This window comes from Somniosus microcephalus, chromosome 12 (assembly GCF_052327205.1).
Source record: "Somniosus microcephalus isolate GS21.2 chromosome 12, FLI_Smic_1.0, whole genome shotgun sequence".
Lineage (NCBI taxonomy): Eukaryota > Metazoa > Chordata > Chondrichthyes > Squaliformes > Somniosidae > Somniosus > Somniosus microcephalus.
Window position 1 is genome coordinate 81,165,610 of NC_140998.1, and position 26,833 is coordinate 81,192,442.

The 26,833-nt window shown below is 42.5% G+C and overlaps 1 protein-coding gene across 5 annotated transcripts in view; it reads left to right on the forward strand.

The window, feature by feature from the left end:
* The window catches only part of samd4a (sterile alpha motif domain containing 4A), a 191,612-nt gene that overhangs the window by 115,677 nt on the left and 49,102 nt on the right, over positions 1–26,833 (forward strand). For all 5 annotated transcript variants that reach the window (XM_086003216.1, XM_086003219.1, XM_086003215.1 and 2 more), the window contains one exon: positions 10,118–10,227. In XM_086003216.1, the coding sequence (XP_085859342.1) occupies positions 10,118–10,227 (110 nt within the window). The remainder of the gene's footprint in view (positions 1–10,117; positions 10,228–26,833) is intronic.

Consider the following 26,833-nt stretch of genomic DNA (forward strand, 5'->3'; position numbering starts at 1 on the left):
ATAGCATCCCTGGACGGGTACTCGAGGAATGTGCTGATCAGCTGGCTGATGTCTTCACCGCCATCTTCAATCTGTCATTGGCCCAGGCAGTAGTCCCTATATGCTTCAAGACCGCTACCATTATTCCTGTGCCTGAACGACTATCGACCTGTCGCACTCGCACCCATCATAATGAAGTGTTGAGAGAGACTGGTCCTGGCTCACATCAAAGCCAGTGTTCCCGCCTCTCTTGACCAACACCAGTTTGCCTATCGTGCAAACAGATCAACGGAGGATGCAATCACAACTGCTCGGCACTGTATCACTTAGATGGTAAAGAGACCTACATCAGAATGCTGTTCATAGACTACAGCTCAGCATTCAACACTATCGTCCCCAACGAGCTGGCCACCAAACTCCACACTCTTGGCCTGAACACTTCCCTCTGCAACTGGACCCTGGACTTCCTAACAAACAGACCCCAGTCTGTCAAATTAGGTAACCACACCTCCCCCCAGCCCCCCCCCCCCCTTCCTGACCCTGAACACGGGGGCCCCACAAGGATGTGTGCTGAGCCCCCTCCTCTACTCCCACGATTGTGTGGCTGTTCATGGTTCCAACACCATCATCAAGTTTGCGGATGATACCACGGTAGTAGGCCAGATCACCAACAACGATGAGTCAGCCTACAGGGAGGAGGTCCAGCATCTCGTGAAGTGGTGCGCCGATAACAACCTGGCTCTTAACATCAAGAAAACCAAAGAAATCATTGTGGACTTCAGGAAGTCTAAAGGCGGAAGTCACACCCCCATCCACATCAATGGGGCTGTGGTGGAAAGGGTGGACAGCTTTAAGTTCCTCGGAGTCCACATCACGGAAGACCTCTCCTGGTCCCTCAATACCTCCTCTCTGGTGAAGGCCCAGCAGCGCCTATATTTCCTAAGGAGGCTAAAGGGATGTAACCTGTCACCCCTGATCCTCTCTAACTTTTACCGCTGCACAATAGAGAGCATCCTGACGAACTATATCACAGTATGGTATGGCAGCTGTAGCTACTACGACCGGAAAGCCCTGCAGCGGGTAATCAAAACTGCCCAACGCATTACCGGCACCCAGCTACCGACCATAGAGCACATATATACCAGAAACGCTGTTTACGGAGGTCACGGACCATCATCAAAGACCCTACCCACCCCAGCCAGTGTGTTCGCCCTCCTGCCATCTGGGAGACGCTACAGATGCATTCGCACCCATACGACCAGATTTAGGAACCGCTTCTTTCCCAGGGCTGTCATCCTACTGAACTCCACAAATAAACTCTAAAGCCTGCACATCTGCCAATGCACTTTATTATGGTTATGTTTATGTTAATGTATTACAAGCCAAATGTATGTTGAATGTTTAAATGTCTTAATCTAAATGTACACTCTCTGGAGCCGCAAGCCTACATTTCGTTGTACAGGTAGACTACCCTTTATCCGGACTTCCGAAAACCGAAACCCTCTTTAAAAACCGAAGGTTTTTTCGGTCAGCGTGAGTCGTGCGCACAACCCCCGCCGACCCCGACCGTAAGTCGGCGGGGGCAGGGCCGGCGGGGGTCGGGGTTGGCGGGGAGTCGTGCGCACGACCCCCCCGCTGACCCCCCCCCCCCCCCCCCCCCTGCGGACCCCTGCCGACCCACCTTCCGAAATCCGAAATTCTCCGAAAACCAAAACACGGCTGGTCCCGAGGTTTTCGGATAAAGGATAGTCTACCTGTACTGCACTTGTGCACTAACAATGACAATAAAAGTTGATTTGATTTGATTACAGGACGGTATAGACTTGTTGGTCAGATGGGCAGAACAGTGGCAAATGGAATTTAACCCTGAAAAGTGTGAGGTGATGCATTTTGGGAGGACTAACAAGGCAAGGGAATACACAATGAATGGTAGGACCCTAGGAAGGACAGAGGATCAGAGGGACCTTGGTGTGCATGTACATAGATCCCTGAAGGCAGCAGGACAGGTAGATAAGGTGGTTAAAAAGGCATATGGGATATTTGCCTTCATTAGCCGAGGCATAGAATATAAGAGCAGGGAGGTTATGCTGGAGCTGTACAAAACGCTAGTTAGGTCACAGTTGGAATACTGTGTGCAGTTCTGGTCGCCACACTATAGGAAGGATGTGATTGCATTGGAGAGGGTGCAGAGGAGAATCACCAGGATGTTACCTGGGCTGGAGCGCTTCAGCTATGAAGAGAGACTGGACAGGCTGGGGTTGTTTTCCTTCGAGCAGAGAAGGCTGAGGGGGGACCTGATTGAGGTGTACAAAATTGAGGGGCATAGATAGGGTAGATAGAAAGGAACTTTTCCCCTTAGTAGAGGAGTCAATAACCAGGAGGCATAGTTTCAAGGTAAGGGGCAGGAGGTTTAGAGGGGATTTGAGGAAAAACTTTTTCACCCAAAGGGTGGTTGGAATCTGGAACTCACTGCCTGAAAGGGTGGTAGAGGCAGGAACCCTCAACATTCAAGAAGCATTTAGATGAGCACTTGAAACGCCATAGCATACAAGGCTATGGACCAAGTGCTGGAAAATGGGATTAGAATAGACGGGGCTTGATGGCCGGCGCGGACACGATGGGCCAAAGGGCCTCTTTCTGTGCTGTATAACTCTGACTCTATGCACGGTCATCTGGTGAAGACCATAATGCTCAGTGGCAATTACTGTAATGAGCTATTTGTTCATACTATCCTAATATCAGGGATTTATTTTGAGAGCTTGGAAATTACTGTTGATGGTATTAGGGTGCAGAAGCTTAATGTATTCATATGACATTCCTATTTTAAGAGGTTAACCTCTCATTCAAATGATTGGCAGTGGAGTATCATATGAGCACATTAAGTGTCTAACCCCTAATATTGCCAACAGTCATTTCTAAGTTCAAAAAAGTGTAGCAGTACAACGGGAAACAACTTGAACAAACTGTGTGTGTGTATGAGAATTTTGACTAATGCGTTGGGGAAGGGAGTCAATAGAAGTCAACAGGGTTGGGTGATTCATGAGCGGGACTTGGTGTGGACTAGAATGTGGGTGGCAGAGTTTTGGATGCATGGGAGAATTTGGGGTGGAGCTCGGGAGACTGGAAAGGAGGGCTTGGAGAAGTTGAGGCTGGAAGTCATAAAGGCTTGAATGAGGGTTTTAGCAGCATTCTGGGTGAGGTTAAGTGATCTGGAGATGGAAATAGGCATGTATATATGAAGTCTATGCTAAAATACATAAGGGGTGCAGCTGTATTGCTTCATCCAAAACCTTGTATCCTGTTTTACAAAAAAAAAAGTTGTTGAATAGGGATTCGGCTCCAATCTGGTGCCTATTTAGCACGCTTCTGAGCTTTACTAGAAAATCAAATTGGCCTAAACCCACAGACATTTTTCTGACATCAGGACCAGTTTGGAGTCCTGGTTAGTCAATGGGTATATAGGCCCACTTCCAAATATATGCAGAATGTTTGCATGCAGATTAGTATTTCTCCCACGAAAACTTGTTAGGATGTCCTTGCGCTACGGTCAAGGCATATGGAGTCAGGGAAGATGAAGTCTGTTGTGAAAAAGTTTGTCGATTTGAAAGATCAGAAAGTGGTCGGTAATTCTCCTCTACCTGCTGTCTGGTTAAACTAATCACAGTATAAATGGGCCAGTTTACAAGTTTATAATAACATACACATTGGAACTGGGTGCATGTATTACTGAATCTTCCATACATTTGAATACTAAATATTGTATTATATATTCAACATTTTACTTCAGTTTTAAAAGAAAGTTGAGTCTATAAAACCAATTTACAACAAGATGCTAGATTTATAATGTTTACAGAATATTTTGTTCTGACTTAATTCCCATTAAAGAATATTCATATTGCATTCAAATGCATTATGGCCAGCCTCAAGTGAAAATTGTATTGCATAGACTTTTGTGAAGTATTTTGTTCATATAAAACCTGTGCTATTTTAAAAAAAATTAAACTTGGCTGGGAATGAACAAATTGATCATTGTTGTGACTTTTTTGGTGTAGAAATAGGATTTGTATTTCCACAACTTTAGAGCCTCATGAGCAATGTATAAAACAATGAATCAACAAACACATATCCTAAAATAAAATGCTTCAATGAGAAACAAAGATCACAGATGATACTTAGCAGTTGGAAATTTTCTGTGCTCAAAGATTAGGTGTCAGCCATGGCTCAGTGGTAGCACTCTTGTCTGAGTCAGAAGGCTGTGGGTTCAAGCCCACTCCAGATACTTGAGCACAAAATCTAGGCGGACACTCCAGTGCAGTACTGTGAGGGAGTGCTGCACTGTCTGAGCTGCCATTTTTTGGATGAGACATTAAACTGAGGCTCCATCTACCCTCGTGGGCATAAAAGATCCCTGGCACTTTTTCTAAGAGCTGGGGCGTTCCCCCCAATGTCCTATCTAATATTTATCCTGCAACCGAAATCACTAAAACAGACTTTTAGGTCACTATCTCATTGCTATTTGTGAGACCTTGCTGTGTACAAATTAGCTGCTGTTTCCGACATTACAACAGTGACTACACTTCAAAGGCTGTAAAGTACTTTGAGACAACCTGAGGTTGTGAAAGCCGGTATATAAATCAAGTCTTTCTTTCTAAAATCATCATGGTTTACCAAACCTTCTAAAATGAATCCAGCCCATTTTAATGTTATACAATTAGGGTTGCAACATTTTACATTGGTTAGCAGCTTTCTACTCCTAGAAAAAAAGCTTATGCTACCATGTACAGAAAACGTTTGATTCTGAAAGAACCAATTCTGAAGACTTTGCTTGGGTACTAACCTTTTTCTTTCCTGTTTTATGATTGACATTCAGTAGTCTTAACTAATATTCTTCAAGAAATATATTTTCCTCAATGCACTAATTTTGGTGAAAAAGTAGACCTAGCGAAAATCAGGGAATACGCTCTCTTTTAACCACAATTAATACAAGACGACAATATATGCTCAGTTAATGTTGGACATCAAGAATATGCCCATTATATCCAGTGAAGGATTTCTAGCTTGTACTTAGAATACCATGGCACTATTTTGAAGATTTGTTGAATTTGTGAATTCATAATGAAGTATTGTACATTTATGGGCAACAAATGTTGTAGGTGTTGACACCGTCAGTGTAATTGATCTCATATTGTTGGGAATGGACAGGAAATTTAGGTATTTCTGATTTGTGCCCATGTCACAGCACTGAGATCGCCTTGGCTAAAGGCATTCTATGACTGTGGCACATTATCTCTACTCAACCTTAATATAGTTGACCACATATCCTCCTTCAATGCATCTCCTCTATTGTCCATCTCCATGGGATTGCTCCCACTTGGATCCACTCTTAACTATTTGCTCATCGTCAGAGCATCTCGAGCAACGGTTTCTCTTTCCATCCCTGCGCAGTTGTCTCTGAAGTCCTCCAGCGATTCATCTTTGGCTTCTCTTGTCCGAATGCTGCCCATGGCGACATCATCTGCAGACATAAGGTCAGTTGCTAAATTGGTCCCTCAAAATCTTTGCCTGGCCTCTGGTACATCACCTCTTGTGCATCCCCTCTTTGCCCTACCATTGGCAGCCACGCCTTCCATCACATAGGTCCTACTCTCTGGAATTGTCTCCCTCAATCCATCTAACTCTGCACCTCCCTCAATCCATCTAACTCTACACCTCCCTCTTCTCCTTTATGACCCTACTTAAAACCCATCTCTTCGACCAAAATTTAGTCACACCCCTCCTCTTTCTGCCCCCCCCCCCCCCCCCCCCCCCCAATCTCTCCTCTGGCTCAGCATCTGTCTTCGTAAGGAATATATAAATGCAAGTTGCTGCTACTGTTCTTAATGGAAGTCTATCCCTAAACTCAAGCAAATTACTGCAGATGCTGGAAATCTGAAATAAAAACAAACTGCTGGAAATACTCAGCAGGCCATGCAGCCTCCATGAAGGGAGATAGAGTTAATGTTTCGGGTCTGATGAAAGGTCATCGACCTGAAACATTAATTGTTTCTCTTTCCACAGATGCTGCCTGACCTGCTGAGTATTTCCAGCATTTTCTGTTTTTATTTCTATCTCTAACCTTCAGTCTCTTTTTTAAATCTTCTAGAACTCCACTTTTTTGCCAAGCCTTCAGTCACTCCTCCTCAGCCTTCCGTTTCTCTTGTTGCTACTCTGTAAAGTGCCTTGGGACATTTTGTGTTAAATGTGTTGAGAGTGCAAGTTAGTGGTAATGGTTGTCTGCCTAGAATCCATTTTACTTGGCTGGACATAAATATATCTTTCCACTGTTGACTTGTATAGTCTAAATAATTTAAGGGTAAACAAAGCTCTGGTTAGACCCCATTTAGAGTACTGCATTCATTTCTGGGCATCTCCAGAAGGATATATTGGCATTGGTGCTGCACAGATTTGCCAGAATGATACTGGGATTAAAAGGGTTAAATTATGAGGACAATTTGCATAGACTAGGCTTGTATTCCCTTGAGTATAGAAGATCATGGGGTGATTTAATTGAGGTGTTTAAGATGATTACTGGAAAGGGTAGATGGAGAGAAACTATTTCTTCTGGAGGGGATTCCAGAACAAAGGCATAATCTTGAAGTTCGAGCTCGGCCATTCGGGGGTGATGTCAGGAAGTACTTCTTCACACAAAGGGTAGTGGGAATTTGAACTCTTTCCCCAAAAACCTGTTGAGACTAGGTCAATTGAAAATTTTAAAACTGGAAATTATTGGGTTTTTGTTAGGCAAGGGTATTGAGGGTTACGGAACCAAGGTGGGTAGATGGAGTTGAGCTACAGATCAGCCATGATCTCATTGAATGGCAGAACAGGCTTGAGGGGCTGAATGGTCCACTCCTGTGAGAGTATGTTCCTAAGAGAGTAGGTGTAAATAAACTAAAATGTTGGTAATCTGGGGAAAAAAAACTTAAGTGCTGAAAGTACACAGCAGGCCCACCAGTATTTGTAAGGAGAAAAAGGCAGGTAAACATTTTAGTTGTCAGCCCTTGTCAGAACAGGAAATAGAGTTAGTATGGTAGTTTTAAGTCCTAAAGTACAACATACCTGAGAAATAAGTTCGTAAAAGTGGACTCCTGCTGTTGTCCATATTCACAACTATTGCTATTGATGGGACTTTGGATCAAAGTCACAGTTTGAGCTCCACATTTTTTTAATGTATGTATCTGTATTAAGGGGAAGAGAAGTCTTGAAGATGGACAAAAATGAAATTTTAGAGCAACTCTTTAAATTGCACTGCCTAGGCCATTATTTTCTGAAGATATTCAAGAGATGGAAATTTTGATTTTTTTTTTAAACTTAGAGATGTGTTGACTAAAGTTAATTTGTTTGATTCTCAAACTGTTCTTAATCTATAAAGTGTCCCCTCATTTAATCAAGCAAGCTCTCTTTTGAGTTTGAGCAACCACAAAATGTGTCGGATTCTGTTGAACATGTGCTACAAAAATACAAAACCTTCACTGGTGTAATAGTATTGAAAAAATTTAACCAGAAACTAGTATCACACAAGATACTGTACAGTTTTCAAACAATATTTTAATATGGGGAACTTGACAACTCACCCTCACCTCTCCACTCTGACGTTTGCTGTCATGTTCTAGGAATGGGCAAGTAGAAGTGAATGCTATAGAAACGGTTCATTTTGCAGATGTACGTTTGCTGCTTTTTGTATTTACAGATTGGCAGTACAGTACACTGTTCACAGCCCTCTGCATTTTGAAGGAGAATGAGTTTCAGATTTTGCTTTGTTGCATAAAAGAAGCTGTTTTCTCAAACTGCTGCTTAGTGCTTTTACCAATGTTTGCCAAGATTTATGTTCAGGTAGCATTAATCTAAATTAGAAGCTGTGCCAATATCAGTGAGCACAATAACATTTATAGTCATAAGTCTCAGTGGGAATCCTCAGTGAAATAGTATCAACTAAGGTGTTTTAAAATGTGAAAATGAGAAATATCAATTTGTAGAATATCAATTTTGCTGCACAAGTAATAAACATCCAATTGTGGATGTCAAAATATTGTGATGCATCTATAATTACAAATTTGTAATTTCCCATCTGTGAAGTTCATTTGGAGAAGAGGATGAGGCAAGAAAAAAATCTTAAGTCATAAGTTACTCTTGCAAGCTTCCTACCAATTGACCCAAGTCACAAAGCCATGGTAGCAAATTGCCTGCCCAACCAAGGACCTCAGGGAATTATATAACACAAGATGTACAGGAAAAGTAGTACAGGAAACTTTGTGCTATCCGGCACCGACGGGACCGAGCTGCTGCCGTTCCCTCAAAACTGCCGTACACACCAGAGCTAATGTATCTCCGTATGAATCAACAAACCCTGTTGCTTAGCAACAGCCTCAACAGTCGGCAAGCGTCTCTAGCTGAAGCTGTTGCTTAGCTACAGACGTTGCAGAGCTTGACTGTTCAAAAAAAGCAAAGAAACGAAAAGAATAAAAAACGGCTCCTGATTTTTGCCGGTGGCTCGAGCTTGCCGGAGGGTTCGCCTCCGGATAACACAGTTTCCTGTAACTTGTTCTAAGTTCCTGCAACCAAACTGTTTCAAATTTCATCCATACACTAATAAGTATAAGTACAGCTACAGTTTACTCCTGTTTGCATGTAAAAATATTCAAATTATCCATTCATATTAAGCAATTTAAATAAAATGGAACAGGAGTTGTTTTGAATTAAGAAACTTTAAAGAGTAAACTGAATAACCCAATTCTTTTCACAACTACAAAGTGACATTCTCAAAAAGGAGATTGACAAATTTGACACTATCCTGATTATTGTAGCTTAAAACAAGAAGTTAATTTCCGATCATCATGAGTGGACTAGCCTCTCTATCTTGTCAGTTAACTTGGAATACATATTGCCGCACTGGATCTGATGTTTGTAGTGGTACATTTTAGAGATTTTACTACACATTTACAATAGTTTAAAATTAAGAGGTTTGCATTTTATAGTTGGTTTCCCTTTGCAAATAAAGTTTAGACACTCCAAATTTAAATTATGCATGCAGGTTTACTGATTGGGTCGCTAATCATTTTTGGGTTCGTTTTGGTTGGTTCATTGCCAATATTTTTTTTTTAAAAGCTGTAAGATCTATTTTGGTGGTGTTTCCCTGCAAGAGCCATTTGATCCCTTTTATTGAAGTCTTTCTTAACAGAACAGTCTGGTGTGATCACTGGCTTAACACTGCCTGTGTTGCTGTATGCACCAACTACAGGAAGTCTGGTTGTAAAGGAGTGAGATGTGAGGGTTCTTTTACCTCTTGAACTCTATATATACACACACACACACACACTATCAGTGTATGGTGTTCCATTTGGCTTGGCCAAGAACTGACGCAGTTCACTTTTAATAGTGGCAGGCAGGTCTGAGTGAAGTGGAGTCCTGAGATTCAAACATGGGACCATGTGATTAGGAGGCATATGTTCTACTGGGCTGTACTCTAGATTTGGTGGTCTGTTTAGTCCAGAAATATGAATAATGAAATTGTCAATACATGGAGAAAATATTCTCCTGCCTTTTTTTATAAACTTGTATTGTTACTCTGTTCAAAATATCTTGTGTCCTGTGAATGGAGTTTAAAACATTTTTTTATTTTAGTAATTAAGCATCTGTATGTTGTGAAGTGTGGTATGAAATTTATACATATTAACTATACAGAGACATAACCTTGCCTTTAGTGAAAGGCTGTTCAACTACATTTTTTCCTCCCGAGAAGAGATTGGAACATACTATGCAGAAGCACACCAAAACTGTGCTAAATTTAGAAAGTGTTTGACATAGCAGATGAGTTGGGTCAGCTCAACTGATATTGGTTCTGCATTTATGCAGCTGGTCTGGACAATCTGCTGATGATTCAGAGGTAATTTAGCCAGTGACCTAGTATGCAAAGTGGATTTGGTGGCCCTACTGCTTAAATGTTTGTTAACAAGGTCATAGTGACTACATTATAATTGAAAATTCATAATGTTGCAAGATTGGAAAACTGTAGCATTAATTATAATAAATAAGTACATTGTTACTGCAAAATGTAGATATTACACTCTAGTAAAGCTGTTAATAACATTTTTAATTACAGATGTTCCAGCTTGGCTAAAAAGTTTGCGTCTGCATAAGTATGCAGCTTTATTCTCCCAGCTAACATATGAAGAAATGATGGCACTTACAGAAGTACAGCTAGAAGCACAGGTATGTTAATTAACTCCTGACTAGCCCAGGCTGTTCTAAAACATTAATTTTATTGTCATTTATCTATTGAGTTTGATTTGTTAATTTGTAAATGGAAATTTTGACATTTGAATAAGTTCCACACTTCCCCATCTGTCCTCATTTTTATGTGTGTATGTATGAATGATATCCTTGCTGTTTTAATGAGGGGGGAAAAAATCACCCTATTAATGGTTGTGTGTCCTTTGTTCAATCAGGTGTGTCTGTGTGTGTGGTCGCTGTTCTAATATAGGGAAATATGTTAGCCAATTTACACACAGCAAGGCTCCACAAACAGCGATGAGAAAAAAATAACCAAGTCATTTGTTTGTAACGATTTTGGTTGAGACATGAATATTTGCCAGGGCACTCGGAGCTCCCTTTGCTGTTCAAATAGTGCCATGGAATTTTTTACATCAACTCTGAGAGCAGACTCTGTTTAACATCTCCTCTGCAAGTCTCCCTCAGTACTGTACTACGTGTCATGCCAAATTATGTGCTTAACTCTGGAGTGGGACTTGAACCCATAACCTTCTGACTGACAGGTGAGGGTGCTACCACTGACACCAGGAAAAAATTTGACTTGACATAATTGGTTTTCCTGTAGCCTTAGTACTATGGAAGTTTTCAAGCAGCTTTGTTTCCCAGTTGTATAGTTTTTCTATTAATGAATATCAGTCAGGGGTCAGTTTGTCCCGCTTTTGCCTTTTTACTAAGAAAGACTACGAAAAATTCAAAAATGGGTTTAGAATGCATGTATGTAAACGCACAAAGTGTGGTGAATAAGGTTGGTGAGCTACAAGCACAATTAGCCATGTGGCAATAACAAACGTGGCTTAAAAACAGTGAGGACTGGGCACTTAATATTCAAGGATACAAGGTGTTCAGAAAAGATAGGGAAGGAAAAAGGGAGGTGGGGTGGCACTGCTGATTAAGGAAGACATGTAGTGTTGGAAAGGGAGGATGTTCTTGAGGGGACAAGGACACAATCCATTTGGTTAGAGTTGAGGAGCAAAAAGGGTATGATTACACTATTGGGGTATTCTGTAGGCCTCCAAATAGTGAGAGGGAGGTAAAGGAGTAAATTTGCAGGGAAATCGCAGAGATAGGCAAGAGCTATAGTGGTGATATTGGGGACTTTAATTACCCAAATATCGATTGGGATAATGCTAGAGTAAAGGGAAAGGAGGGGGAGGAATTTCTGAAATGTGTTCAGGAGACTTTCCTTGACCATTATATTCTTGGCCCAACTAGGAAGGAGGCATTGCTGGATCTGGTGCATGGGAATGAGGTGGGCCAGGTCGACCAAGTGTCTGTGGGAGAACACTTGGGTTCGAATGATCATCGTATCATAAGACTTAGGTTAACAATGGAGCGGAGCAAGGAACAATCTAGAGTACAATCTAGAGAACAATAGAGAGCATCCTGACAAACTGTATCACAGTATGGTATGGCAGCTGTAGCTACTACGACCGGAAAGCCCTGCAGCGGGTAGTCAAAACTGCCCAACGCATTAACGGCACCCGGCTACCGACCATAAGCACATATACCAGAAACGCTGGTTACGGAGGTCACGGACCATCATCAAAGACCCTACCCACCCCAGCCACAGTCTGTTCGCCCTCCTGCCATCTGGGAGACGCTACAGATGCATTCGCACCCGTACGACCAGATTTAGGAACAGCTTCTTTCCCAGGGCTGTCATCCTACTGAACTCCACAAATAAACTCTAAAGCCTGCACATCTGCCAATGCACTTTATTATGGTTATGTTTATGTTAATGTATTACAAGCCAAATGTATGTTGAATGTTTAAATGTCTTAATCTAAATGTACACTCTCGGGAGTCGCAAGCCTACATTTCGTTGTACTGCACTTGTGCACTAACAATGACAATAAAGTTTATTATTATTATATAAATTGGAATAGGGCTAACTTCAATGGGATGCAAAAGGATCTAGCCAGAGTAAAATGGAACCAAAGACTGACTGGAAAAACTGTAATGGAACAATGGGTGATATTTAAGGAGGAGATATTCCAAGTACAGACTAGGCACATTGCAACAAGAGGGAAGGGTAAGGGAATGAAAGTGAGGGTTCCTTGAATGACGAGGGCGAGAGAGAAGATAATGAAACAAAAAAAGAGGGTGTATGATGAATATCAGGTGAATTCTTCAAGGGAGAACCAGACCAAATACAATAAGTTGAGAGGGGAAGTGAAGATGAAAAGATTGGCAAAGAGAATGAGTAGAATGGCGGTTAACATAAAAGGGAACCCAAAAATCTTCTATCGGCATGTAAACAGTAAGTGGGTAGTAAGAGGCAGGGTGGGGCCTATTAGGGACAAAGAAGGTGATATATGCTTAGAGGCGCAGGGCACGGCTAGAATACTGAGTACTTTTGTATCTCTGCTTACTAAGGAGGTGGATGCTGACAAAATATCAGTAGAAGCAATGGAAGGGGTGAAAATTGATGGACAGGATGCACTGGAAAGGCTGGGTATGCTTAGTGGATAAGTCGCCTGGTCCAGATGGCTTGCATCCCAGGTGAAGGGAATTGGGGGAGGAGATAGCAGAAGGGCTTGCCATAATTTTCCAATCTTCCCTGATGCAGGGGAGGTGCCTGAGGATTGGAAAGTAGCAAATGTGACACCATTGTTCAAGAAAGGGTGCAAGGACAATCCTAGTAACTACAGGATGGTCAGTTTAACATCAGTGGTGGGTAAAGTTTTAGAAACATTAATCAAGGAAAAAATTAACAGGCACTTGGAGAGGTTTAAGCTAATTAAGGAGAGCCAACATGGATTTGTAAAAGGCAGATCGTGTTTGACTAATCTAATTGAATTTTTTGATGAAGTAACGGAGGATTGATGAAGGGGGTGCAATGGATGTTGTCTACATAGATTTTCAGAAGGCGTTTGATAAAGTACCACAGAAAGCAGGTTAACAAAATTGAGGCTCAGGGAATAGGTGGGTCAGTGGCAGCTTGGATAAGGAATTGGCTTAAGAACAGAAAACAGCGAGTTGTGGTAAATGGCTGTTTTTCAGACTGGAGAATGGTAGACAGCGGTGTTCCCCAAGGGTCAGTGCTGGAGCCACTGCTTTTTTTGATATATATATAAATGACCTGGATATTGGAATACAGCGTAAAATTTCTAAATTTGCCGATGACTCCAAACTTGGGGGTGTGGCAAACAGTGAGGATGATACCAATCGACTGCAACAGGACATAGAAAGGCTAGCAATGGGCAGACAAGTGGCAGATGGAATTTAATAGCGAAGTGTGAGGTGATGCATTTTGGCAGAAAGAACAGGGAGAGGCAGTATACACTTAATGGCACAGTTTTAAAGAGTGTGCAGAGACAGAGGGACCTGTGAGTTAATGTGCATAAGTCCCTGAAGGTGGCGGGACATATTGAGAGTGGTTAGCAAAGCATATGGGATCTTGGGCTTGATAAATAGAGGTATTGAGTACAAAAGTAACATTCGCACCACACAAGTGCCAGGCAATGACCATCTCCAACAAGCGAGACTCTAACTATCTCCCCTTGACATTCAATGGCATTGCCATCGCTGAATCCCCCACTATCAACATCCTGGGGTTACCATTGATCAAAAACTGAACTGGACCAGCCATATAAATACTGTGGCTACAAGAGCAGGCCAGAGGCTGGGAATTCTGCGGCGAGTGTCTCACCTCCTGACTCCCCAAAGCCTTTCCACCATCTACAAGGCACAAGTCAGGAGTGTGATGGAATACTCTCCACTTGCCTGGATGAGTGCAGCTCCAACAACACTCAAGAAGCTCGACACCATTCAGGATAAAGCAGCCCGCTTGATTGGCACTCCATCCACCTTCAACATTCACTCCCTCCACCACCGGCGCACTGTGGCTGCAGTGTGTACCATCTACAAGATGCACTGCAGCAACTCGCCAAAGCTCCTTCAACAGCACCTTCCAAACCCGCGACCTCTACCACTTAGAAGGACAAGGGCAGCAGACGCATGGGAACATCACCACCTACAAGTTCCCCTCCAAGCCACACACCATCCTGACTTGGACCTGTATCGCCGTTCCTTCACTGTCGCTGGGCCAAAATCCTGGAACTCCCTTCCTAACAGCATTGTGGGTGTACCTACACCATATGGACTGCAGCGGTTCAAGAAGGCGGCTCACCACCATCTTCTCAAGGGCAATTGGGGATGGGCACTAAATGCAGGCCTAGCCAGCGACGCCCACATCCCATCAATGAATAAAACAAAAAGTTATGCTGAACCTTTATAAAGCGCTGGTTAGGCCACAACTGGAGTATTGCGTCCAGTTCTGGTCACCACACTTTAGGAAGGCTGTGATGACCCTTGAGAGGGTGCAGAGGAGATTTACCAGAATGGTTCCGGGGATGGGGGATCTTCGCTACAAGGACAAGTTGGAGAAGCTGGATTTGTTTTCGTTAGAGCAAAGGAGGTTGAGGGATGATTTGATAGAGGTGTATAAGATTATGATGGGTTTGGATAGGCTAGATGGGGAAAGGCTGTTCCCACTAGTTGATGGTACAAGGACTAGGGGACACTGATTTAAGGTTTTGGGCAAGAGATAGAGGCGATGTGAGGAAAAACTTTTTTACGCAGCGAGTGGTGAGGACCTGGAACTCGCTGCCGGTGGGAGTGGAGACACAATGTTTTTGGGGGGCGACTGGATAGGCACTTGAGGGAAATAAATTTGCAGGGCTACAGGGATAGAGCGGGGGAATGGGACTGACTGAATTGCTATACAGAGCCGGCATGGACTAGATGGGCCGAATGTCCTCCTTCTGTGCCTCTATGACTCTAAGTCATGGGTTCACAGCAGGTTCCAGGACTTGAGCACATAAGCTAAACTTATACAGGAAACTTTGTGTTATCCGGAGGCTAACTGTCCGGAATGCTCGAGCCGCCGGCAAAAATCAGGAGCCGTTTCGTTAGGTTTTTTTTCTTCTCGTTGCTTTTTTCTCAACAGTCAAGCTCTGCTAGGTCTCGCTGAAGCTGTTGCTAAGCTACAGAGACGCTTGGACTGTTTAGAAGCTGTTGCTAAGCAACAGGGTTTGTTGACAGATACGGAGCTCAAAAGCTTACGTATGTTTCAACATTAGTGCTGGAGTGTCCGGCAGTTTTGAGGGAACGGCAACAGCTCAGTCCCGTCGGTGCCGGATAGCACACAGTTTCCTGTACTGCATTTAGGGTTAGTGCGGTATTGAGGGAGCGCTGTGTTGTTAGAAGTGATGTCTTTCAGGCAAGATGTTTAACCAGCACCTTGTCTATTCTGATGGTTCAGGTGGATGTTGAAGATTCCATGGCTCTATTTAAAGAATAGCAGAGTTCCCCTTGTGTTATGGCCAAGATTCCCCCATAACCAATACCACCAACAAAAGATTGTTTTGAATCATTTGTTTGTGCATGCTGCTGTGTGGAAAAGGTGCTGTTTGCCGACATATCACTCGTACTTCAAAGTAATTCATTGTACATGAAACATTGAGATTTTTTTTCAGATAAAGGGGAAAGAGGGCTATAAAGAGGAGAGTCTGCTCTTTTGTTTTTAGTCAAGCCTTGGAAGTTTGACCTTCCTCAATCTTCCCCCAGTTATATCTTTGTTACTGCCTGATGCTATCTTCCGCATTCAGAATCTTTGGTTCCTAGGAAGGTGTCAGAGCATTTAAGAGGTTTTTCCCTTTGAGGTATACAAGTGCATTTTCATCTCGGACTATAAAGAAATTTCCCTTTTAGGGTTCTACTTCACAGCCTCCGAGGACAGGAGGTTTATAACCAATACTTGAAGGTCAACTACATCTAAAAGGAAAAGTTTGAGGTGTTAATCCAATTACATATTAATCAACTATGTTCAGGAGTATGCCAAGCACCTGCAGACCTCCAATCAATCCATATTGGGATAAGCTTATCAAATGAAAAGTACTTGATCCTCATTGTAGTTTCCTTACCATTGGAAAATTTCATGGGCATGAATCTTGAATACTCAAGTCTCAGCAGGAGCCAGTAATACTATTTGCAGATCCTGTTTATGATGGTAACTAACTTCTAAATGAATGCAAAACATTTTATGAAACTTTGGCACCTAAACCACTTTGCACAGTTGTCCCAAACCTTTTTGTTACCCCAGGAAATTGAAATAAACCAGAAAGCAGCTGTCACCTTAAACTATAGACTAAGCATATGTGAGAGCAAAATACTGCGGATACTGGAAATCTGAAATAACAACAGGAAACGCTGGAAAAACTCAGCAGGCCAGGGCAGCATCGGTGGAGAGAGACAGTGTTAACGTTTCAGGTCGATGACCTTTCGTCAGAACTGGGGGAAAAAAGCAGGAAATGGAAAGCAAGTTTGGGGGCTGGGAAAAGGGGGCGGGGATGAAAGAACAAAAGGGAAGGTCAGTGATAGGATAGAAAGCAGGAGAGATTGAGAGACATTAAGAGATATTCAAGGCCAGGGGAGGTGGAAATGGGGCAGGTTTAGGGCCGAGGTTATGATCTGGAATTGTTGAACTCTATGTTGAGTCCAGAGGGCTGTAGAGTGCCTAATCGAAAGATGAGGTGCTGTTCCTCGAGCTTACGCTGAGCTTCCGTGGAACAATGCAAGAGGCCGAGGACGGTGAGGTCTGAGTGGGAATGGGGCGGTGAATTAAAGTGACAGGCCACTGGGAGCTCAGAGTCCCCCTTACAAACTGAACGGAGGTGTTCCACAAAGCGGTCACCCAATCTGCGTTTGGTCTCCCCAATGTAGAGGAGACCACATCGTGAGCAGCGAATACAGTATACTAAATTGCAAGAAGTACAAGTAAATCGCTGTTTCACCTGAAAGGGGTATTTGGGGCCCTGAACAGTGGGAAGGGGGTATGTATAAGGGCATGTGTTGCATCTCCTGCGCTTGCACGGGAAGGTGCCGGGCAAAGGGGAAGGGGTGCTGGGGGTGGTAGTGGACTAGGGTGTCGCGGAGGGAACGGTCCCTACGGAATGCTGAAAGGGGAGGTGAGGGGAAGATGCGTTTGGTGGTGGGATCATGCTGGAGGTGGTGGAGGATGATCCGTTGAATGTGGAGGCTGGTGGGGTGAAAGGTGAGGACAAAGGGAACTCTATCATGGTTCAGGGAGGGGCAGGGGTGAGGGCAGAAGTACGGGAGATAGAACGGACACGGTTGAGGGCCGTGTCAACCACAGTAAAGGGGAATCCTTGGTTGAGGAAAAAAGAAGACACGTCGGAAGCGCTGGTATGGAAGGTGGCATCGTCGGAGCAGATGAGACGGAGAAACTGGGAGAATGGAATAGAGTCCTTACAGGAGGCGGGGTGGGAGGAAGTGTAGTCCAGGTAGCTATGGGAGTCAGTGGGCTTGTAGTGAATGTTAGTCGATAGCCTATCCCCAGAGATGGAGACAGAGAAGTTGAGGAAGGGAAGGCAAGAGTCGGAGATGGACCATGTGAGGGTAGGGTGGAAATTGGAAGCAAAGTGAGTGAAATTCACTGGTGAATGACTAAGTAAATGTGTTATGCAGACTACCACTGCAAACTCCACAGCCATCTAATCTATCTGTGGTGGTTGATGCTTCCCTTTACAACTGAGGCACCTACTTTCAGGCAAATTGGGCTTGAGCTTCAGGTAATTTGGTTTTTCAGTAAATAAAGCTGGCCAACAATGCTACTGCTGTAAGGTGTCGACAAGCAAGGAAGGAATTATTCTTCCTCCATATCTGGATGCAATGTGCATTTGGCAATGTACAGGAAATTTTGTGATATCCGGCACCGACGGGACCGAGCTGTTGCCGTCCCATCAAAACTTCCCGTCAAACCAGCGCTAATGTTAAAACATACGGAGCTTTTGAGCTCCGTATCTAGCAACAAACCCAACAGCTTCTAAACAGTCGGCCGTAGCTTGCAAGCGTCTCTGTAGCTAAGCAACAGCATTAGCTAGACCTTGCAGAGCCTGACTGGTGGGGGGGGGAAAAAAAGCAACGAAAAGAAAAAAAACTTACTGAACCGACTCCTGAATTTTGCCGGTGGATCGAGCATTCCGGACAGTTAACCTCCGGATAAACCAAAGTTTCCTGTACATGACTACTTTCTGTTCAACACTTGCAAGTGTGTAGAATATGACCAGTAAAACCCTGTGTTATATATGCATGAGTCCACCTCAAGACAATCAAGGTGGCTCTTAAAAGATGGGATTATCCAGAGATTTCATGGCAACAGTTGAGATTTCACTGAAGGAATACAGATATTCTTGTGGTGACTCCAAATAGATTTTCAGTCTCCTCAGAGTAACATTTTGGTATGCATTCTTTTATTTTCACACTTCTATTTCCTAGGATGATCCTTACAATCTGTTCAGAGGGAATAGCAATATTACTGGTAATTGCTTTACTGATGAAGGAGCACTTGGTGCTTTGATCTACTTGGGCTGACCATTAGTCTGCTTATAGTAATTTGAAGGGCCACATCTCTCCTTACAGCCTCTAGTTGACAGCTGGACTTTTGAGAGAACCATTGTTAATGTAAGATTTTCTTCTTGGTAGTGGAATTGAGAAAATTCTGAAATATTTACAATTCTAAATTGAAACATTGCCTTAATATCTGGATAATTCCTGCAATTTTGGGGATAATTGTTTATTTCAGCTTTTGTCTTCAGATTTGTCATCAGTATTAATGCACAGGACAGCCTTGCAGCTTACAACACTCGAGGGTGCATGGTGGGAGAAAATCCATAACTTAATGTAATCTTAGCATCCTCACTTCAAAAATGATCGCACATTTCTTGCTCTTATTGTGCACAAAGTGAACTTCATGCTTTGGTTGACCCATCCAGTTGTGTTTGACTGTTTTAGGATTGGCCCGTTCCAAGTACTAATCTTTGCTTCAAATTGTTTTGGAATTTTCTTTTCCTTTTATAGCATTAGGGTGCCTAAATGTTGTTATATTTTGCCACCGGTTTCTGTCTAGAGAAGAGGTTCCCAAACTCCCTCTTTGTTGGAGAGCCAACTCCCTTGCTTGCTCCCCTTCTTTCTAATAGTATTTTTGCATAGAGCAAGAGGATTTATTTCTCACTTAACATTTTTTAGGACAGAAAGCAGCATTAGTGATACTGTACCAGCACTATACTACTGAACACTTCATTTTAAAAAAAAAAAAAAAAAAAGCTTGATGACTTACCTTTGTCTCAATGAGTAGGATGAGCCTGTTTGCTGCTCGTGTGCAAATTGGAGAATCTCTGTTTGATTTCAGAGTTTCAACTGCAACTACAAGCAAGCAACTTCTATATTTGTACAAAAGCAAAGTACTGCGGATGCTGGAAATCTGAAATAAAAACAGAAAATGCTGGCAATACTCAGCAGGTCAGGCAGCATCTGTGGAGAGAGAAACAGAGTTGACGTTTCAGGTCGATGACCCTTCGTCCGAACTGTTCTGATGAAGGGTCATCGACCTGAAACGTCAACTCTGTTTCTCTCTCCACAGATGCTGCCTGACCTGCTGAGTATTTCCAGCATTTACGGCTTCTATATTTGTGTTTGATGTAACTAAGCAAAGAAAAATTAACTTCACACACGATACGTTGAGGTGAAGTGGACAAGTATTTTGATGACTCTTTCAAGAACTAATAGAGGCATGACTTGAAAATTATCTCTGCACAGTCACTAGCAACTTTGATCAAATTCTCTTTTAGACTCGTGACAATCTTGGCCTTTATCACTAAGTCCTCTGAAAACCGATTTTAACGAAATCCTGCAATTCATTGGCCTATCTTTTGGGAGAAAAAAATGCTGAGTTTTGTGCAAAGCTGAGACGAATGCTCCAGAATTACATCTTTATCTTCTAGAGCTGACATTTCACAGTCCACAATGAAGAAGACGATGTTGGAAACATAGTTGCATTGTCTTGCAGGACATAGCAAAAGTTATTTCGCAAAGCTCATGTACAATGAAAATATTATATTTCTTATCTTGCAAAGAAAGGTTGAGCTTGTCAAATATGTCCACTAAATAGCCCAGTAAAACCTTACCAGCTAAGCTTTTGCAATGTTTTTTGCTTTTGCTCCAGTTAGCACACGTACTTCAATAAGCACCCATCCAGAAGTTTCTCCCCATTATCTTGTCATATTTTAAACCTTTCCCCCAGAATTTTTCCATTGAACTTTAACCTTGTGGTTGCATATTGCTGCAAAGGATTGTAGAAATTGATGATATCAGAATTAAGTCTCAGTAAGATTATCTTCAGTAGAAAGTTTCTGACCCTTCCTAGTTTTCACCTCTGTTCCATGACAATATTTTAAACTATCTTTAAGATTTGAGTTATTTGGCAGAATAGACTAAATTTTACTTGACACTGTGAAAGGGAATTATTGACACGATAAAATGACCAAAATCAGCACTACAGGCTGTTGTCCCATCAAGGTTGCAAAATAAAATAATTTAAAAGTTGCATACCAGAAGGACCAGAGAGGAACATGGAAATGAAAGAAAATAATGGCACAAAAAGAGGACAAGCTTGGAAAAAGTAGAAGGAAGATCTGGAATATAAAAGAAAACAGAAAACTGAAATAAAAGTGAAGAATATCGATCAGTCACGGGAATCGGAGGCTTGTTTTATCATCTTGTAGATGCATTTACGAGGAAGCTAGATAAATGCATGAGGGAGAAAGGAATAGAAGGATATGCTGATAGGGTTAGATGAAGTAGGGTGTGAGGATGCTTGTGTGAAGCATAAATACCGGCATAGACCAGTTGAGCTGAATGGCCTGTTAATTCTATGTACAGGAAACTTTTTGGTTTATCCGGAGGTTGTATGTCCAGAAACCTCGATCTAACGGCAGAAATCAGCAGCCGTTTTGGTTAGGTTTTTTTTTCTTCTACCTTTTTTTTTTTATAAACAGTCAGGCTCTGGAAAGCGTCTCTGTAGCTTAGCAACAGCTTCAGAGACGCTTCCAAGGTACGGGCCGAGTGTTTACAAGCTGTTGCTAAGCAACAGTATTTGTTGTCAGATGCGGAGATGAAAACCTCCGTAACCTTCAACATTAGCGCTGGTCTATCCGGAAGTTTTGATAGATCGGCAGCTGTTCGGTCCCGTCGGTGCCGGATATCACGAAGTTTCCTGTAATGTAATATCAGATCACCATGCATTTTGTGTTTTGGAACTCTGGTGTTGCGGACATGGAATAATTTGAATCTTCCACAGTTCTTGAAAATCAAGCAGTTAACATGATTAACATTTAAGATAATTTTGTTAAACATTTTAAGAGATGGGAAAGAACAAAGATATTAAAGATAATTGCAGTTACTTAGAATGAAGTTTTTTAATTGAATCCCGATGATATGTTGGCCTGGACTTTATGACCGTGTTATTTTAACATCGGCGTAAACTACCAGTGATAAAATAACAGCAATCAGAAAATCCAGGCTGGTTAAACGCACTCAATATAAATTCTTCAGTTTACATTTAATAGCACGTCACTTTGTTTATAAAAAAAAAAAAAAAAAAAATTGTTTTCCTTCAAAAAATACTGTAGCCCTTTGTGTACAATCATAGCTATTATCCAACTGTTACGGTTTTGAGTGCCTTTCAAAATATCAACTAAAATCTAGCCTGTCGTGCCAAATAACTACCACAAAATATAAAAATGAATTTAAGATAATGGGCCAGAATTTGCAGTGGGTATGACGGCATACTCTGAGAGCATGCCGTCACACCGCCTTTGAAATGGCCCGCAAGTTTGGGATTTCCGCATGCGCTAAATCCGGAACTTGCGATCTGTGAACATATGCGTTGTCAGACCATTCGCACAGCCAAAGAAAAACCAATTGTAGACGCAGAGTTGGGCTATTTGCCCAGCAATTGCGTACAAAAATTTTACAGTTGATGCAGGGCTGGCTTGTATCAGCGCAAGGGGATATCTTGGGCATGTTTTAATCCTTTTCATCTGGAAATTGGATAGTTTAATTGTATCAAATGAGGTTTTTCTTGTTTCTGCAAAGATTGGAGTTTTAATTATGTCGATAATTATCAGCAAAATTACATTTTTACTAACAGAACTAAGATGTAGTGAAGTTGATGGAATGAGGCTAATTAGGAATTAAATTCCAATCCTGTAAATTGTAATTAAATCTGACACTGGGATTCCCTTCTGAAATCATGTGAAGTGTAATTCTGTTTCCTGATTGGAGACCAGGCCCACATGATCCCAGGTACACTTCCTGACAGGCGCTCCATCCTTGGGATCCATGGGCCATTACGCTGCCCTCCACGCAGCATCAGAGCTCAAGTTTACGTAGGAGGGCCACCATCAGGTAGGTGCGTATTCTTTTCGCAGGTCCGCGGCGTATTCCGGAAGTACGCTGCGGACCGCAATATTTGGGTCTTGATCTTGCAGCAAGCTTTCCATGGAATTAAACTAAAAACTAGGAAGGTTAAAACTCTTAAGCCACGAATCTGCTTACTGGTTCAGGTTTATATGTAAAATAAAATACACAATATAGATTTAACGAACAGGAATTTCTGCCCACAACATCTTATCCTGAACTTTCTGCGCTGATGAAGCTGATTCTCGTGTGCTAAGATGGTGCTGGCTGGGCTGCGGCCTGCTCATAGCATCGATAAGAGGAAGTGCACCGGGAATGTGCTGCTGGAGGATGTGGAATGGATGGACTTCGGCACTGTGCTCTTGCAGACTGTCCTCCTTGCACCCCCCTGATGACCTTGCCGTGCCCCTCAGTTTTGGAACCTCTGGTCTGGAGAAAAAGTAGCCTTTTGTTTTGTAGAGCCTTGTCCTCCTATAGGGGCAGAACTAAGGACATTAAACTACCTAAAGTATGCTGTTAATTAGTGAGCATCTTGTGGTTAACTGGCGAGTAGAATAGATTTGCTTGTGCTACTCCTTACCTGGTCTTTGCAGCACCAGACAAAGTAAAAATAATAATAATCAACTTTATTGTCATTGTTAGTGCACAAGTGTAGTACAACGAAATGTAGGCTTATGGCTCCCGAGAGTATACATTTAGATTAAGACATTTAACATTCAACATTCATTTGGCTTGTAATACATAAACATAACCATAATAAAGTGCATTGGCAGATGTGCAGGCTTTAGAGTTTATTTGTGGAGTTCAGTAGGATGACAGCCCTGGGAAAGAAGCTGTTCCTAAATCTGGTCGTACGGGTGCGAATGCATCTGTAGCATCTCCCAGATGGCAGGGGGGTGAACAGACTGTGGCTGGTGTGGGTAGGGTCTTTGATGATGGTCAGTGACCTCCGTAAACAGCGTTTCTGGTAGTTCTCTATGGTCGGTAGCCGGGTGCCGGTAATGCGTTGGGCAGTTTTGACTACCCGCTGCAGGGCTTTCCGGTCATAGGAGCTACAGCTGCCATACCATACTGTGATATAGTTCGTCAGGATGCTCTCTATTGTGCAGCGGTAAAAGTTAGAGAGGATCAGGGGTGACAGGTTACATCCCTTCAGCCTCCTTAGGAAATATAGGCGCTGCTGGGCCTTCTTCACCAAAGAGGAGGTATGGAGGGACCAGGAGAGGTCTTCCGTGATGTGGACTCCGAGGAACTTAAAGCTGTCCACCACAGCCCCATGGATGTGGATGGGGGTGTGACTTGTGCCTTTAGACTTCCTGAAGTCCACAAGGATTATTCTACTCATGTGGCCTCAAAAGGTCAAAAGGTTTCTCTCTACACTCTGCAAGGTAGTGGGGTAGTTATTTTGGGCCGTAATTTGCGGCCCCTACGGGCGTATGCGAGGTGTGTACGCGCCCGTAAGGGCCTCGCAAGTTCTGGGTCTAGGCATGCGCGAAAACTCGGAACTTGTGATCTGTCAAGAATCCGCAGGTGGTGGATTGGTCTGTTTGCCCAACTTTTGCCTGCTTTTACCAGCGTAAGAGTTTTAAAGAACAGGAAAAATAAAATGTAATCAATAATTTATATATTTAAAAACCTGTGAAATAAGGTAAGTTAAATGTACAGGTATTTTTTGGGATATTCCCATTCATATTTACGGGGTTTCCATACATACGGAAGCCCCATAAGCATGAATGGGGATTCCCTTCTGGCATTCGATGGGCTGGCCCACATGATCCCAGGGGTGCTTGCGAACCACCTGCACCCCAGGATACGTGGGCCTCTACACATGTCTATGCATAGAGACCCAGGAGCGCGAGTCCCCATGGATCCCAAGGCAGAAGGTAAGTTCGTAGATTTTTTTTGCCGGTCGGAGGCATCTGCCCGCGGGAGTCCTCCGACAGCAAATTCAGGCCCAACAGCATAACTGTTGGCTGCTCAAGACAACAAATGCTAAGATGTTGTGTGATCTAAGCTGGCTTTGAACTTGTTAGAATTCCCCCCTCCCCTCCCCGCCCCACCCCCCCCCCCCTTCCCTGCCTCTGCACCTGCTTAAAACCGGTTACATCTCCAACTTTTACCAGTTCTGACGAAGGGTCACAGACCTGAAACGTTAACTCTGTTTTTCTCTCTCCATGGATGCTGCCTGGTCTGCTGAGTGTTTCCAGCATTTTCTGCTGCTGTTTCAGATTTCCAGCATCCGCAGTATTTTGCTATTGTATCCTTATTTGGTAATTCGTCCAAGCTCCTTCCTGTGCCTAAATTTTGTACCCCGCAGCGCTTGGACCTTAATTATTTTTGCGTAGATGTCTGCCTTGAACCAACAATCTTTTCTGTTGTTGTTTCCTTCAAAAGACCTAAAATAGAAAACCAGAACAAGGCTTTTTATTTGGTATGGGTGGGAGATATCGCGGAATTTCTAGGTGATGATCAGTTCATTTGTGAGTGGTTGAGCTGCATTTGAAGATCGAGGAAATCAACCCAGAAGTTGGTATTCCAACATTGTTATCGCTTTTATACAGATTAAAAGTTTCTGATGTGCAGCATCCCAGTTTATTTTATTTGCACATCATTGTGTATACATGCACACCAGAGATGGATCTTCTGCCCTACAATAACAATTGCATTTATATAGTGCCTTTAACATAGTAAAACATCCCAAGGCGCTTCACAGGAGCGTTATCAGACAAACTTTTATATCAAGCCACATAGAGATATTAGGATAGGTAATCAAAAGCTTGGTCAAAGAGAGAGGTTTTAAGGAGCGACTTGAAGGAGGAGAGAGAGGCCGAGAAATTTAGGGAAGAAACTCCAGAGCTTAAGGCCTAGGCAGTTGAAGGAATGGTCGCCAATTGTGGAGCGAAGGAAATCAGGGTTGCACTAAAGGCCAGAATTGCAGGAGTGCAGAGGTCTCGGAGGGTTGTAGGGCTGGTAGAGGTTAGAGATAGGAAGGGTACTACTCCAGGGATGATCATTTGTCTGTTGTAATTATAATTATATTGTAATCTTGTAGTCTAATAGTAGTGTTGCAGGCTTGCTTAATTAAGGTACTTTCCTTGTATTTTAACTAGAGAAATTTTTTAATTTAAAATTTGACTTCTTTAAAAACTTCAGCAATTAAAACATGAAGCAATGAGACTCCACACTTGTAATAGTTAATTTTCAGTGCCAGAGAGGTTGATTGGCAGTCATTACCACTTATTACATAGTTAAAAGGTTACTTAGACTAGAACAGACTTAACTTTCTGTGGCGCGTTTAGATTGTATCTGCTGTGCAAATACAGCAACTTCACACCATTCAAAGCAATTTAACGGTGAGGCAGCCGGCGAGATGCCGTTTTCGTGAAGTTAATAGCAGAGCAGTGCAACTCGGACAGCAACTTTTGGATATTTGAGTTTAACCATGCATCTGCCCCTCGCCTGAAGTTGTTGTACCATTTGCACATAAATAACGGTGAGCGTCATTAGCCTCACTGTTATTTTGACAGGAAAATCTGGGCTATTTTATTTTGAAAATAAACATAATCTTGTTACAGTAGATCATTGCTTTTGAATTTGAAAATGAGGGGAGTACATCTCCTTCATAACAGCTATGACTGGTGCGTATGTGAATAACCATCTACAGGATCTAGGAATCTTTTTAATCAATCATTTGAAGACTTACCTGGATAACTTTTTCAGGGCCATTCTGCACTGTTGTTCTCAAATTCAGTCTAGGCAACCACAGGCATCAAAATAAGTAAAATGCGTTCACCATGTTTTCAATCACTTTCTGGGTACAGATAATCAAGGCCCCCTTCCAATAAAGTTGTTGAGGCCATTTTTGTTTTTTCTTAAGACTTCTCACCTGCTTTCCCCCTTTGCTACCTCCCAAAATATTAATGGTAACCATTTAACTACAGACCACCATCTTCAAGGACTTTACTTGAGTCACTTCCCAAAGCCTTTCCATGCCAGTCATCATTTTGGGGGAAACTGGATATAACTGAGTTGGTGTCAAAGATTTATTTCTTCTATGATTTGGTTCCAAGGGAATAGCATTGACGGACACGACATTGAGGGCTTGACTTTTATCTGCAGCCGTTGAAAGACTAGCCCCACCAGGACGCAACATTTTAACAATTTTAATGCAACATCGAAGTTCAAAAACAAAAGCAATATTTTTATTAGACATAGCGAATTTAATTTAGTATGATCAAATGTTTTTAAATTACCATTATGAATG